Here is a 16,701-nt window from a genome sequence, read left to right on the forward strand (position 1 = left end):
CAACACCAAGGTCATGGGTTTGATTCCATACACTCTAAGTCACTTTAGCTAATGCATAAATGTAAATGTACATAGTGTGATGCCAAACACAAAAATGAGCATTTGATATCAGGATGGATCAGAGCTGAGATTAGACTCACTGGCCGATGAAGTCGTCTCTCCTGCCCATGTCTCTGTCCCACACGGAGATCTCCAGAACACCACCCTCCTCATCAAAGAGCTGCAGGTCGAACTTTTCCCTCCACTGAGGGTTCAGGGTTTTGGGAATTGTCTGTTCAGACCAGAGAAAAGCATTTTTGTATTTTGTATTCTGTATTGTTTTGCATTTCAGCTCTATATATTGTAGGGTGGAACCTCATTTTATCCATTATGTTTTGTTTAGATCATGGATGTTAACGGTTATTAATTAATGGTTAGTTAAATCAACAGACAAAAACATTGTTTCAGAGGCAGAGAAAGTTATTACACTTTGATTATGAAAAGACACTTTTTTTCCTTCAGAATAACTGATTCATTGTGCGTAATAAGAACAGGGACGGCAGATTTCAGGTGTCTTTAACTGGTCGTGTTGTCACAGCAGTCATTCACACCTTGCTCCTGTACTTCTGATGGCCCAGTTTGAATTTGACATATGGGTCACTGAGGCCGTTCTGGTCCATAGGGATGAGGTCGCGACCCTCGATGAGGTGGATGCTCACAATGCCCCTCCAGAGCTGAGACTTCTTGTGCAGGTCAGACAGCCGCAGATTCTGTTGCTGCTGCTGTTGTACATAAACACACATTACAGAACGTTAAAGGGATAGGTTACCGAAAATTTTTCATTCTGTCATTATGTTTTCTTAACCTCATGTAGCTTGATGGTTTCCTTCTTTCCATGGAACACAAACGGAGATTTAAAGTAACCCCAAAATGTACTGGGACACTTGAGTCAGATCTAAAAATGTCTGGATGTCATGGCGGATCTAGAAATGTTTTCATGGGTTGGCAAGGAGGTGGCATGCAGGCCATTGGGGCATTTCCACTGCACGGTACAGCTCGACTCCGCTCGCTTTTTGGGGGGTTTCCACTGTGGATAGTACCTGGTATCTGATACTTTTTTTAGAACTACCTCGGTCGAGTTTGCAAGCGAGCCGAGCTGATACTAAATGTGACGTCAAAATTCTGCAGATCATTGATTAGTCAGGGAGAATCGTCAATACCAGCATCACTGGATTTCAGACACGCGACATCAACCCGCTAATTTTAAAGTTAGCAACAGTGATAACAGTATCATTTTTTCACGTGATTTTCGAATTGTGAAAAAAGAAATGTCTGAGCGCAAAACCACGCCGTGGTCAATAAACGAGGTGCAGATGGTCCGCTCATTAGCGATGAGCAAAACGAAAAAGTCTCTCAGGAAGTGTCTCAGCTGTTGGCCGCACACGGCTACCAACAGTGTAGGGAAAAGTAAAAAATGATGATGTTAAATGATGTCAAGGCAGTAGAGGCGGCGCAACTATGATGATCAGCCTATAATCCCACCCACGTTGATGCGGCACTAAACTGCAGTGGAAATGCAAGCTCAGAAAAGTAAAACGAGTAGAGTTGAGGTGAGTCGAACATTAACGTGGAGTGGAAAAGTGCCATATGAAGGGTGGCAACACCAAAGCAAGCACCCACACATTGGTCTTATGGATCAAGGTACCAAACCCCACTGCAACAGGTACTAGTTCATTAATTGGAGTTACTATCAAATTATAAATATCCATGAATTTGCAATACAACTGCATTTCCACAGAAACCACACATTCCCTGATTCCAAATCCCTGCTGTCGAAAATGTTGAGACCAAAACAGAGCAAAAGAGCAGCATTATTTTTTCCTGTGGCTGTCAAATTAAACAGTGGCACAATAGCGCCCTCAACTGACAAACATTGTGAATCATAGGCTCAACTATCCACTTCAAATACAACACTATGAGAACAAGCAAAATGATTGACCGGTATATTTCTGCGGTCTACGTACACATTTTGTTTTGTTCTTACATCAATTAAATCAAATTAAAATTCTGAAATTCAACTTTATTTAGTGGTGTATACATGCTGATGTACGCATTACTGAGTGCAACCTGGTCACTATGCTATGGTTAGTACAACAGTTGCTCCATGTATAAAGCAATATGCAGAATCCTCAATTTTTTGGTCCTAACCTCGGCTCAAAATCCACTCTTCACCATGATGGTAACACCCAAAACTACAACATAATGGTTGTAACAATTCTTCTAAATCTCAACATAACAAAACATTTAACACTAACAAGTCTCCACCTTTATATTTTTGTACAAAGACACATAAAAGAACACATATTTTATCTGCCTATCGTGTCCCATGCAAATCTTGCTGGGAACTAGAAATTCTCTCCCCAGTGTCAGTTAACCAAACAAATATTCATGTTTTCCCAATGCATATGGATTAAGTAAAGCTGATAAGACCCTAATTTAGTTGAATGGTAAATGTCTGCACTTGTATAGCACCTTTTTAACCTTAGCGGTATTCAAAGCACTTTGCACTGCGTCTCATTCACCCATTCACAAACACATTCACACACCAATGACAGCAGAGCTGCCATGCAAGGTGCTAGTCTACCACTGGGAGCAACTTTGGGTTCAATGTCTTGCCCAAGGACACTTCAGCATGTGGAGTTGGGTGGGCCGGGATTTGAACCACTAACCCTGCGATTGGTGGACAACCCACTCTACCACCTGAGCCACAGCCAACTTAAGCAACTTAAGGGTGAATATATCATGACATAATAGTGGCAGACCGATATATCAGCCAGGCCGATAATTTGTCCGATATTTGGCCTTTTTGCGATTATCGCATCGCTAATAACCGTGGTCACCTGGAGGATTAACAAAAGTGTTAACTTTCCCTTGTGTTGGTTCCCAAATCTACCAATAGAGTAGTCAAAGGCTAGAAGGTTTTTTATTTTATTTTAAGAGAATTTGAATAAATATTGTATAAAATAATATTTGTTGTATATTAGAACATTTGATTCGCTGTTGCTAAATTATATTATCAATATCGATTGACCACCAGACATAATTGTCTTTGGGTGGACTATGTGAAATAATTTTGAGGTATAAAAACATGTCACATGAAGTCTTTCTGGATATATATTGTGCGTTTGTTGTCAGATTGTACATATGTAACATGTGAAGTGACACCTTTAAGACACATAAAGCATCACTCTGACATCACATACCGCTAGTCTGAGGGCCTCTCTGTCTACCAGACCTCTGGGGAACAGACTGATCGTCAGCTCCAGAGAGCCCAGGTCCTGATCAGGGCAGTGAGGGTCTTGAAGGTCTAACCGAACATCCAGTGGTCTACAGAAGAGACAGACACAGGTAAACATGAGCTAATTTGACTTTTTTAGTTCATAACAATTATCAGCTATAACAAAAATTATTATCAGCTATCGATATCAGCTGAAATATCTAAATTGCGATCTTGAGCTTTATTCTTTTCTGTACATACGTGTACATTATAAACACAAAGTAAATACCTCCGGTGCTCCAGCGAATCAAGGTGCAAGTTTGCTGAACCCATAAAGTCATCTTGAAGGCCAAAATCATAGTCAAACACCTGCAATAGAGAGTAAACCTCATGCATTTTCACAGTCAGATTAACTCTGTGCTTCTAAAACTAACAGCAGGTGAGTAAATATTTTTTTTTTACCTTAATATACAAAGGCTCTTGTAAATTGTCCACTATCAGGCAAACTCGTTCATCCCAAACCGGGTTAAGGTTCTTGGGGATGATCCTACTACGGAAAACTTCTTTACCAGCTATTTTGAATTTGACATATGGGTCGCTTGTCCCTAAAACAAGAAACAAACTATTGCACATGTACATTTCTCAGAGCATTGTTTTTTATCCTAATATCTACATATTCAAATTTTAAGCAAAACTCAAACTATTGGCACAAAAAACATGATTTTCCAGTTTCCAGTTTCTATGTCTCTGTGCACACATAATTTTTATTTAAATTTATAGTAATGTGTCTTATATCAGAGGAGTTAACTTACCACCTCGGTCTCGAATGGCTAAATTGTTTCCTCTTTTTAGCATGATGTCCAACTGGTACATTGCTGAAATGGGTAGTGATGGTTGTGTACTCCCATTACCCACTGAATCAATGCCCTATAGAAAGCAGAGACATTGTTACAAATGTGTCAGTGTCTGTGTATGTATTCATTGATCAAAACTGTATATTCAGATATCACCTCCTCCAAACACAAACACACAATACATCCCTATCAATTAATGCCCACACATGGTACACACAGCAGTTAACTTCCACAAATTACACCACCACCACCAGCCTGCACAGTGGTAACAAGGCATGATGGATCCATGTTCTCATTCTGTTTACGCCAAATTCTGACTCTACCATCTGAATGTCTCAACAGAAATCGAGACTCATCAGACCAGGCAACATTTCAGTCTTCAACTGTCCAATTTTGGTGAGCTCTTGCAAATTGTAGCCTCTTTTTCCTATTTGTAGTGGAGATGAGTGGTACCCGGTGGGGTCTTCTGCTGTTGTAGCCCATCCGCCTCAAGGTTGTGCGTGTTGTGGCTTCACAAATGCTTTGCTGCATACCTCGGTTGTAGCGAGTGGTTATTTCAGGCAACGTTGCTCTTCTATCAGCTTGAATCAGTCGGCCCATTCTCCTCTGACCTCTAGCATCAACAAGGCATTTTCAGCCCACAGGACTGCCGCATACTGGATGTTTTTCCTTTTCACACCATTCTTTGTAAACCCTACAAATGGTTGTGCGTGAAAATCCCAGTAACTGAGCAGATTGTGAAATACTCAGACCGGCCCGTCTGGCACCAACAACCATGCCACGCTCAAAATTGCTTAAATCACCTTTCTTTCCCATTCTGACATTCAGTTTGGAGTTCAGGAGATTGTCTTGACCAGGACCACACCCCTAAATGCATTGAAGCAACTGCCATGTTATTGGTTGATTAGATAATTGCATTAATGAGAAATTGAACAGGTGTTCCTAATAATCCTTTAGGTGAGTGTATATTAGGGCTTTCGATTTAACGCGTTAATTCAGTGCAATTCATTTTAACGTGTTAAAAAAAGTAACACAATTAATCGTAATGGCCCCGGATAATAATAAGGAAGATTCCTGAGAAATGCAAGCTTGTAGTACCACTTGTTTACTCCAGAGGGCAGTAATTGAAATTTCAGCTGTGTGGCGACGCGCAGTTTATACAGTGAAGAAATAAACACTTCAGACAGCACAACACAAACATGCGTCACGTTTTGACATGTTTTCGTGCAAGAGGCCTTTTTATGTTACTAACATTATAAACAAGTTATAGGGGGGAAACTTTGAATGCTTTAAAAAGTGTCCTCTTTATTCAATTTCACCACCCTGGTCAATAAAATTATCATGATTCTACAGTACATAAAGGAGTACCTCTCAAAAATGCTCTCTATAATGTCTATTATAACTAACTCAAATGACACTACTGAGCAGCACATCCTCAGCTGAGTGTTTTAATCCAGTTGAAAAGGGGACTTTACGGAGAGGTTGCTGTATCTACGTCATCTCATTGGGGACTTATTTTAAGTGTTGATTACAGGCAATCCTCTCAGTGACAAAGTTTGAATGAGCAGACGCTATTCTCCGTATAGGAGAAACAAACAGAGCATCCATCATTGAAAAGAGGAAAACTAATGACTAATTTGTCATTTAGCTGATGCTTTTATCCAAAGTTATAAATAGTACACTTATAAAAGGGGCAGTTTCCCATTCAGTATTTTAGGTACTCATATATATGTCATATAAAGGCACAGCAATGTTTGAAGGGCTCCTCTCTGGCTGTATCTAAAAGTGAATGATACACACTAAACTTTCTACTTTATTTTTTCACTATTAAGTGCAGATAAGGACAGAAACGCATTTCTTCAACACACTAAATTTGTTTGCAGTTCCAGCTGAAAGCAAAAGATCTGTATCAGTCATCTGCGTGCTTTCAAACACCTTTAGGGCCTGTTTAACATCCTGTTTAATCCCATTAGCGACAGGATTGTAAATAATAGTGACATAAGGAAATATTGTTGGATAAGTGATTCCTCTAAAAACATCCTGGTATTCTGTTTGTGACAGTAAGTTATAATAGCTGGTATCCATCCAGAGACACAATATTTAACTTTATCCATCATTTAAATTTACAATTTCTGGGATAACACCTTACAGTACTGTAGTTTGTTGTGTGCAAAGAATAAGGCCAAGTACTCTACACAAGTACGCAAGCTAGATTACACATGTCATTGTGTTCCATATTGTGTCTGAACGCAGTTTCTAACTTACTGCATTCTGAGTAAATGCCACAGGGGGCGCTATAGTCGACATTAGCATAAATTGTCATTTTTGGTTGGTTAAGTTCTGTGCTTCAACATGATAGCATTTGTGAACCTGACATGTTGCTGACATCGACCCCATTCTGCAGCATTATTGACTACTGCTATCTCCCATCAGACATCTTTGCATCAATTCAAATGTTTACCTTTTTCTGTATTGCGCAAGCAGCCTCAGAGACATGGGTTATTACGTTTGCATAATCACTGACAAGCATGATTCTGAGGTTGCTTTTTCCCTCCATTGACAGTTAGGTTTAGGGTTGGGGATTGGGTTAAGATGTACAGTTAATAAAATATGTATTCCCGTTGACTACAACTAAAAATATAACTCTCTTTTGGCGCCTCTCTGTGGACATTTCTTACGGAGCTCATCTGTGCCCAGTACATTCAACAACACTTTCAGCTTTGGCCACTAGGGGTAGTGCTTTGAATTTATGTATGCACAGAGTGAGTTCAGCCAAGTGTATCTGTCTGTCTGCATCCTGCACAAGGAGCTAATCTATTAGCATCCCCATTCATCTCTTATGATGAAATAAAACACAATTCTAAGAATTATTTCAATTTAAATGATTTCATTACATTATAGCACATCGTCATCTGGCGAAATTGTTTTCAAAGGGCTCTTAAAAGCGTGAAATTTAATGATGATTTTTCCCTCTCTATACCCATTGACGAGTGGTCAATCACTTGGCACCTGATCCCGGAACTGAGCTGAGCACAGTCATAGAGATGAATGGGGATGCTAATAGATTAGCTCCTTGTGCAGGCTACTTTTGAATGGCTGTCTATGGAGAAACATGCTAATTGCCATCAGGTGGTGTAGTTCAAACATCTACCAGCAGGTGCTAACAGGGACCTGCTAACCAGCCAATTATTGATCCCCTGATACAACAAGATGAAAAGGAACACCCACTACTCGACACACCCACTCTAAGTAACACCCCGCCTTGGATCATAAAGCTACGGGGTCGCAATGCTGCCACGCACTTATTTTTTTCCGCTCAATTATGCCGTAAAAACAGAAAGTTTTAGTCGTTTCAATGCTCAACAAAATACTGGATTGCATATATTCGATGTCCAGTGGCGGAGCTAAGGGGTGGCAAGGGGTGGCCGTTGCCACCATGGACCGAAACCTGGCCACCCCATTGGCCACCCCACTCGCAATTGCTGTTTTAGTACATTTTATTTGTTTTTTGTCATTTTTTTGCACAATTTATTTCTTTAGAGGTGAAATCATCTCTGTGCAAATGCACAAACTTTACATGTGCGCACACCAAGGTTGCCGCACCTCTCCGTCCCGGGTGTCATTGTATCCACCCCCTTAGTAGCTTAGATTTTGAAGCCCAAAAAAGCTCATCCATCCATTAGAAAAGTAACCATACGGCTCCAGGTGGTTAATAAAGGCCTTCTGAAGTGAAGCGATGCATTTTTGTGAGAAATATATCCATGTTTATAACTTTATAAACTATAATCACTAGCATCCGGTAACGGCCGTCCACGTGCTCACAAGAGAGTCAAGTTCCGGCATATGACGTAGGCGTAGCGTAAGCTCCGGTGAGTATATAAAGTTATAAATATGGATATTTTCCTTACAAAAACGCATCACTTCGCATCAGAAGGCCTTTATTAACCCCCTTGAGCCATATGGATTACTTTTTTGATGGACGGATGCGCTTTTTTGGGCTTCAAAATCTAAGGTACCATTCACTCCCATTATAAAGCTTGGAAGAGCCAGGATATTTTTTTATATAACTCCGATTGTGTTTGGCTGAAAGAAGAAAGTCATATACACCTAGGACGGCTTGAGGGTGAGTAAATTATGGGATAATTTTCATTTTTGGGTGAACTAACCCTTTAAGCATTTTTTTGGTTTGTTTGTTATCTGAAGGGAGGCATAACTTGTTGTGGGCATGTCTTGTCTTGCAGGATGCAGATAGACATTCTCATTTCAGCAGCAGAACTTTCGACCTACTGTCGCAGAATAAACAGTGAGATCTAGAATATATTGCTTTCACCCTCCCCTATATTCAATTTAAGATTAATTCACCTTCATCTGTTATGCTTTAAAGTGACTCTGTAAGCAAAGACACTTCCTGTCCTCACACTATCACCTCCACTGTGAGGTAATTACAAAAGCAGGTCCCCTCAGAAGAAAGAAACAGTAATGTGGAACAATGCCAGTTAGCAAAGTGAGCGCCAAAGAAAGTCTACACTGAGATTTCACAATGTTGATTGTGCTTATAAATCAAGCTCCCGTAATAAGCTTCCTCTTTCTCCATTAGGTACAAATGGTGTAAGTGTTACAGTCCAAACACCACTCATCATCTTTAGACACAATTACATCATGTCTGCACTGAGAGCGAGTGACGGCACCAAACTAAGTCAAGAAACTGATGTGTGCTTGCAGTGTTGAGCTTCCACAAAATATTATCGGATTTGAACAAGCTTGTAAATGTAGCTTCACAAGTCGTTGCTTTAGCTCGCCTAGTGTTTATTTCACCAGGAAACTGCTGCGAAATATGTGACAAGCCACGTAAAAATAATTTAATTTAAATATAGGTCTGGTAAATTGATTATATGATAACAGGCTGTGTTTGAACTATGCCATCAACATTCATTTTACAGCTCTATCCTTTTACTGTAGGTCGAAGTTTGATTAATTGTTTATATTTGCAGTCCTCTTCTGGAATTTTAGGAGAATCATCTGAGACAAAGTCAATTCATACTTCAATGAAACACACCTGAGAACTCCATTAAGCCTCCTGAGCTATTAAAGAGCAACTTCAGAACAAAAAAAAAATCCTCTAGTTAAAACTGTCAGTATCTAAAGTATATTAAATCAACATCCTCACCGATATCAAACACCTACAAGTCACGCCAAGCGTAGAGGACTCATCCAGAGACAATCCAGTCATGAGAAGCCCTCGGAAGGCCAAGAGCATCTCCGTTGAAAGACTGAAAACCTTCATATGTCAGTCATGCTGCTGGCTTTGAATTCTTAAACCTTTCTAAGGCCCCTCTTCAAAAATGTAACAACAAAGGCAGCTCAGGCAGCTCCATTACAAAATTGTTCATCAAGTCCAGACATGCAGTTAAAAAGAAACTCAGACATATTCTCAGGAACTCTAAAGCTCCAGGCAGTGCTGTTTGATTGACTCTTGCAGTTGTTATGCCAGTGATGTAATGACCTGGGACGGAAGTACACATAGGAAAGCTACTACGCATACTATACTTTAATTAAATGATTTACCAAACACAACTCAGACCTCTTTCATAGCTCAGGAGATCTTAATGGAGTTCTCAGTTATGTATAGTATCATCGTTATCTGAAACGTTTGTCTTAAAATTCTTTAGAGGAAATAAATTAGAAATAAATAAAACTTTGTATTGTATACATACAGTAATAATATAGAGCTATAAAATGTATTTGGTCTTGGAAGAAATTGAGTTCATACTGAAATCTTTGACTGCTGATTGCAGATGATGGTAAATTGAGCTGAGTTTGAGATCTCACAGCTGTCTATGAGAAATAAAGATATTAAGAAGGTCTCACAAGCTATTTACATTTTTTTCTCTTTTTTTTATTTTTTATAATTTGTTATAATTTGTCTAAAATGTTAAATATTAGGCCAGATGTATTTAATATAATATTTTATTAATATTATATACTGTGTATGTATGTATGTGTATATATATATTAGTAAATATAAAACTATTATTATATAAACTGACAGTTCCAAAATATTCTGGAATCACTAAATTAATTATTAGTTATTTTAATCTATTAATACCCCTAGTTTCTGGGGGAGGGGCCTTCTAATTTTGTTTTATAACAAATACAGATTTAAAGTTGAATAAAATTAACAAAAAGATTAAATAACCAACAACTTGGTGTTAAAAGAATATTTCGGGTTCAATACAAGTTAAGCTCAATCGACGGCATTTGTGGCATAATGTTGCTTATTATTTAATTATTTTGACTTGTCCCTCCTTTTCTTTCTTTAAAAAAATATAAAATAAGAAATCGTGTTTACAGTGAGGCACTTACAATGGAAGTGAATGGGGACAATCTTTGGAAGGTTTAAAGGCAGAAATAAGAAGCTTGTAAGTTTTTAAAAGCATACATTAATTATATTCAGAAATTGTGTATTATTTGAGCTGGGACGTTTTGCAGTCATTTTAAGGGTTTACGGCGTTAAGTCTTCATGGCAAGACTTAAAAGGCTGTAAAATTGGATGTAACTTTACACAGATAAGGTTAGTAAGTGATTTTATCAAACTAAAATCCTTTTAATATTGTTTACGACTTGTTGCTATATTTCTGAAACAGTGAGTATTTTAAAGTTTACGGATTGGCCACGTTCACCTCAATTGTAAGTGCCTCACTGTAATACAGATTTTTGCAATAATTTTAAACAGGCGGGACTGGTCGAAATACTTTTTTGTGGTAATCAACATTATTCCACAAATGCTGTCGATTGAGATAAACTTTTATTGAACTTGGAACCCGGCCAGGTCTAGGTGGGGGGGGGGTCTAGATTTCCCTCAACAGCAAGGAGTTTGACTATGCAAACACATCACTTTGCATGGTGACAGGGCCAGACACAGAGACACTTGTTTCAGGTACAATTTGGTATGGCAAATGTCAAATAACAAAAATGAGCATAAGGATGAGGACCTTCACATGTACACACATGCAACCATGCAAAATGATTTTTTAAATCCGATAATTCTGACACCAAAGCAGAACTAACAAATTTGCAGCCAGTTTGTAAATGTAACACATGGTGTGATACACACTTTTTGGAAGTTGCAAAAGTGTAATGCATGTTTTGATAAACCAATTGTGCAATAGTTTTTCTTTTCAGTTTGTAGGATTCATGATGCAATTGTGTGCAATCTTTGTGAGTGCTGTTGATCATACAATATGCACAATAAGCACCTATAACCACAGAATAGTGCCAAAGCCATTCAATCCAGAGAGGAAGCCCTCGAGTTTTGTTCTTGTTTTTTTGTTTGCTTATTTTTTAAGCAGGCATGACTAATGGCTTTATTAAATAGCTTATTAAACTAGGGTTTTACATTTTCTGAAATAAATAAATAAATATGAGTGGTGCTTCATGGTGCAAAAATCACCACATGATGCTAGAATGTTGTGAATGGATGCCAGGAGGTTGTTATGCAGTTGCTAAGGTGTTCTGGGTGGTTGCTGGCTTAAGTCAGAAGAGCCCACTCCCTAGTATCTGTGAAATTCTGGTCCCTAGATATGGCTAAAGTCCCTCATTCAAAAAAGTTGTCATTATTTACTCATCCTCATTCGTTTTAACCCCATATGACTTTCTTCCGTGGAAACACAAAAGGAGATGTTAGTCACAATGTCAGCATAAGTCTCCATTCATTGCATTGCTTTCTTTTTCCATACAATGACAGAGAATGGTGACTGAAACTTACATTCTGTCAAACATCTCCTGTCAAGTTCGTTCTTGGTAAACTATACCTTTAATGCAGATAAAGTTAGGTGAGTCACAAGAGTAATAGAGTTGTATAATTCTGTCATTACACTGCAGTAGCAGTCTAAGTAATGCATTGTGATCCAAACCCTTCCAAATCATCTTACCATGCTTTTACTGATCTGTTCCTCGTTACCATCCACCACAGCATCCTCTTTGCTTGTGGATTCTTGCTGAACAGGTTTGTGTTGGGACTGCACCAAATGCGAGATGATCGGTTTAGCGCTCATGGTCCTTTTCAGCGTCTGGATCTCGGCTCCGAGCGATGCTGCCGCTCTACCTGCACTCTGTTCCGGCGTGCCGCGGCGCGCTCTCCCGCTCTCACCCCCATTACTCCCCTCCGGAGCCGCTGCGCTGTGCAGATTTGGCTGAGACGAAGACATCGCTCGTTCCAAACCATTTGGCTTTTTCTTTTTAAATATCCAAAACCCGCTCTCTTGTTTCCGTTCTTTCTTGCCCAGTTTGGGGTTCAAAGTGAGTTTTGATTTGCCCTGCAAGGATTTCCACAAGCCCCGCTGATGTTGTTGATGGGTCGGAGAAACTTCTCCCATGTCCAGTTTCCCCTCCATTTGAACTCCGAATCAACAGTCTGCTGCTGCGTCCTGGTCTGGATGTTTGTGGGAGGTTAAGTTAATGTTAAACACATGCAAATCAATGCAAAGAAACAACATTTACTCGAGTGTTGTGCTCAGCAGAAAATGCAGCGCATTAAAACCATGGTTCACGCGGAAGTACGGTGATTAAGTTTTTTCTAAAGCAAGACCTTCTGAACATCTGTAAGCATTCATCTACGAATAAAATGAGACCGCCCCAGTCTGTTGTCTTGCTCATACACGCCCATTATTAAAAAACACAGTTACAATCTTCTCCATGATCTTAGAAAATATCCTTCTTCTACAGGTGAAACTCGAAAAATTAGAATATCGTGCAAAAGTTTATTAATTTCAGTAATTCAACTTAAAAGGTGAAACTAATATATTATATAGACTCATTACAAGCAAAGTAAGATATTTCAAGCCTTTATTTGATATAATTTTTAGGATTATGGCTTATAGCTTATGAAAACCCCAAATTCAGAATCTCAGAAAATTAGAATATTACATGAAATCAATAAAAAAAGGATTTTAAATACAGAAATGTCGGCCCTCTGAAAAGTATAATCATGCATATGTACTCAGTACTTGGTTTGGGCCCCTTTTGCATTAATTACTGCCTCAATGCGGCGTGGCATGGATGCTATCAGCCTGTGGCACTGCTGAGGTGTTATGGAAGACCAAGATGCTTCAATAGCGGCCTTCAGCTCTTCTGCATTGTTTGGTCTCATGTCTCTCATCTTTCTCTTGGCAATGCCCCATAGATTCTCTATGGGGTTCAGGTCAGGAGAGTTTGCTGGCCAATCAAGCACAGTAATACCATGGTCATTGAACCAGGTTTTGGTACTTTTGGCAGTGTGGGCAGGTGCCAAGTCCTGCTGGAAAATGAAGTCAGCATCTCCATAAAGCTTGTCTGCTGAAGGAAGCATGAAGTGCTCTAAAATGTCCTGGTAGGCGGCTGCGTTGACTCTGGACTTAATAAAGCACAGTGGACCAACACCAGCCGATGACATGGCTCCCCAAACCAACACAGACTGTGGAAACTTCACACTGGACTTCAAGCATCTTGGATTGTGTGCCTCTCCATTCTTCCTCCAGACTCTGGGACCTTGGTTTCCAAATGAGATGCAAAATTTGCTCTCATCAGAAAAGAGGACTTTGGACCACTGAGCAACAGACCAGTTCTTTTTTCTTTAGCCCAGGTAAGACGTTTGACATTTGAAGCCCATGTCCAGGACCTGTCTGTGTGTGGTGGCTCTTGATGCAGTAACTCCAGCCTCAGTCCACTCCTTGTGAAGCTCCCCACACATTTGAATGGCCTTTTCCTGACAATCCTCTCCAGGCTACGGTCATCCCTGCTGCTTGTGCACCTTTTTCTTCCACACTTTTCCCTTCCACTTAACTTTCTATTAATGTGCTTTGATACAGCACTTTGAGAACATCCAACTTCTTTTGCAATTACCTTTTGAGGCTTTCCCTCCTTGTGGAGGGTGTCAATGATGGTTTTCTGCACAACTGTCAGGTCAGCAGTCTTCCCCATGATTGTGAATTCAACTGAACCAGACTGAGAGACCATTTAAAGGCTCAGGAACCCTTTGCAGGTGTTTAGCTGATTAGAGTGTGACACTTTGAGCCTACAATACTGAACCTTTTCACAATATTCTAATTTTCTGAGATTCTGAATTTGGGGTTTTCATAAGCTGTAAGCCATAATCATCAAAATTATATCAAATAAAGGCTTGAAATATCTTACTTTGCTTGTAATGAGTCTATATAATATATTAGTTTGACCTTTTAAGTTGAATTACTGAAATTAATGAACTTTTGCATGATATTCTAATTTTTCGAGTTTCACCTGTATTAACATGCACTTCTGTTAATTCATCCTACCTGCTATATGTTAATCAGATAAGCCTTCAACGTTATCAAAGAATGTTTAATTGCAAATATGTATTCAAAATAGTTATACCACAAGACAAACCTGTGGAAGGGCCACATAGCTCACTATAGGCCTATAGTTCACGATCACAGGTGCATTTAAGTTAAAAAAAATATTTTTATGTAGAGCTATACTTTTCAAACAAATTTTAATTGTAGATTTTCATTTGAGAACTTGTACAATAAATATTTGTATTCGTATGTTGAAATTTACATTCATAGATGGGAATACTTGTACTATTAAAATCTGAAGTTGAATGTTGCAATCTGCACTACAGACAATAACCAAAAACTTGTGTTTTAAATTCAAAGTTGTAGACAAATAATCATAAATGTGTAAAATGGCATTCACATAAATACAACGACAGACACGAACATGTATTAAATATTAACTTTTGTACTTTAATTCACTTTCGCATTCAACTAACCAGAGGTGGATCGTAATGCATTACATTTACTCCGTTACATTTACTTGAGTAACTTTTTGGGGAGAAATGTACTTTTAGAGTAGGTTTAAAAGTGGGTACTTTTTACTCTCACTCAAGTACATTTCTAATTATTTTTTTTTAACTTTTACTTCTTTACAATGTGTGGCGTTATGTCATTACATTACTGGGTTTAATTTGAATTCATGTGTAATTTATTGAGAGATTATTGAATGGGACTTTTACGAGAGCGGAAGTTCACACAGCTGCACGCGTGTCACAAACTGTCACTCAAGTCATCACTGCTGCAGCATCAAACTCTTCAAAGTGAAACACTTTCTTCACTCCACACAGTGAAAAAAGAATAGTTTGGTCATGCAATTACATGAAGTTTTGGCTCTAATTCTAACGTGGGCTTTTCTGCGTAATGAGATGGTCATTTTCAGGGTGATTCTGTAACCGGGCTCTTATGACACCAGTTTTTAAGTGTACATTTTTTAATCAGTGCATCAATAAATCAGTGTGCTTTGTCCTGCATGTCATAATGTAGCCGGTGAGGTGGTTACCAGTAGAGGGCGTGGCAATGAGCAGGCGCCGAAAGGAGACATTGAGATGGGGTCCGCTTTTATGCATTGAAGCGTGCTGTCCGATAGCGCTTCATTGTTTGCTTTTGCATGGACATGATCTGGGTGAGCAGGTAGTCCAAGTGAATATCTATTGTGTTATCTGGTTTCACAGGATGTAGCTTTGTTTCACTAAATTAGGGTTTTGTAATTAAAATGCAGATGCAAACGTTGTGGATGGTCTGGTAGGCCATTGGTCACGCCCGATCTCAGTTCATCTTGGCAGTTGAGTATGGAGATAGCTGTGTTTCGGGTAATCATAGAGTTTTTTTATATAACTGATATATTTGAGCGTTTTTTTTTTTTATTTTAATGGAATTAAAACAAAATAGAGTTCTGGTTATGTATTAAGTGTATTTTTAATTGTGTTTTTGTTTATGGTGGTTTTTCTTTTTAGGTTTAAGTTGATCACTGTTCTTCTTGTGTTTTTTGTTTGTTTCATTTCCTCGCTAGCCTGTCCTTGTATGTGCACACTGTGTTCCTCCAGCTCTGGTATCTTTAATGGTTGTTGTAGACGGGACTGGCTTGTGGGGCGTTTTGATGTTTTTGTTTGTTTGTTTGTTAGTCTATACCTTCCCAGCCTTGTGTTGCCAGCCAACCTCCATACTCCCGATGCTTCGAAACACATGAACTTTTCATTTGTATGGGGTTTATGTTTGCTGTGGAATTAATTTGGTTTGGAGTAGGTTGTCTGGTAAACCGGTTATATATTTGATGTGATTTTTGATTATGTTTCTTTAATTTGCATGATTCTGCATGAAGAAGCTTGGGTTTTGTTGAGGTTTATGGAGTGTTGGTTGGCTATTAATATTTGAGTGGGAATGAGTTTTTGTTGTATGTTTGTTTGTTCATTACATGTGTTTATTGTATCTTAGGTTTATTTATTTGTATTAATATATTATTATTTTTATGATAAACCTGAGTGTCAAGTAAGGTATTTTTTGTTGTGTCACCTTGGCTTAAGGAAGAATCCTTAAGTTACAATTTGGCGTAGTCGGCAGGATCGACCAAAACTTTTTTGTGATATTTAAGGCTGGGAAATGGATAGTAGTTGTTTGTTTTTTGTGGTAGGAGGAACAGCGATCAGCTTGGAGGACGATTGCTTTTGACGACAGTGTATTGGCCTGCTGCAGTTATGACGGAGGAGCTGCGGCAACTACAAGAGCAGTTGGAGCAACTGCATGTAGA

The 16,701-nt window shown here is 38.9% G+C and overlaps 1 protein-coding gene across 2 annotated transcripts in view; it reads right to left on the reverse strand.

Annotated features, from left to right (window-relative positions):
• LOC127636045 (multiple C2 and transmembrane domain-containing protein 1-like) overlaps positions 1-12,687 on the reverse strand; it is a 40,159-nt gene extending 27,472 nt beyond the window's left edge. Inside the window, exons 1-7 of one of the 2 annotated variants that reach the window (XM_052116410.1) lie at positions 12,042-12,687; positions 4,069-4,183; positions 3,719-3,861; positions 3,546-3,625; positions 3,243-3,366; positions 591-761; positions 141-271 (exon numbers count right to left, since the gene is read on the reverse strand). In XM_052116410.1, coding sequence (XP_051972370.1) covers positions 141-271; positions 591-761; positions 3,243-3,366; positions 3,546-3,625; positions 3,719-3,861; positions 4,069-4,183; positions 12,042-12,503 — 1,226 coding nt within the window. In that variant the 5' untranslated portion in view covers positions 12,504-12,687. Of the gene's footprint in view, positions 1-140; positions 272-590; positions 762-3,242; positions 3,367-3,545; positions 3,626-3,718; positions 3,862-4,068; positions 4,184-9,277; positions 9,429-12,041 lie in introns of those variants that run through there. The other variant, XM_052116411.1, reaches the window with a different exon arrangement.
• Positions 12,688-16,701: the final 4,014 nt, after the last annotated feature.

This window comes from Xyrauchen texanus, chromosome 43, assembly GCF_025860055.1.
Source record: "Xyrauchen texanus isolate HMW12.3.18 chromosome 43, RBS_HiC_50CHRs, whole genome shotgun sequence".
NCBI classification, from domain to species: domain Eukaryota; kingdom Metazoa; phylum Chordata; class Actinopteri; order Cypriniformes; family Catostomidae; genus Xyrauchen; species Xyrauchen texanus.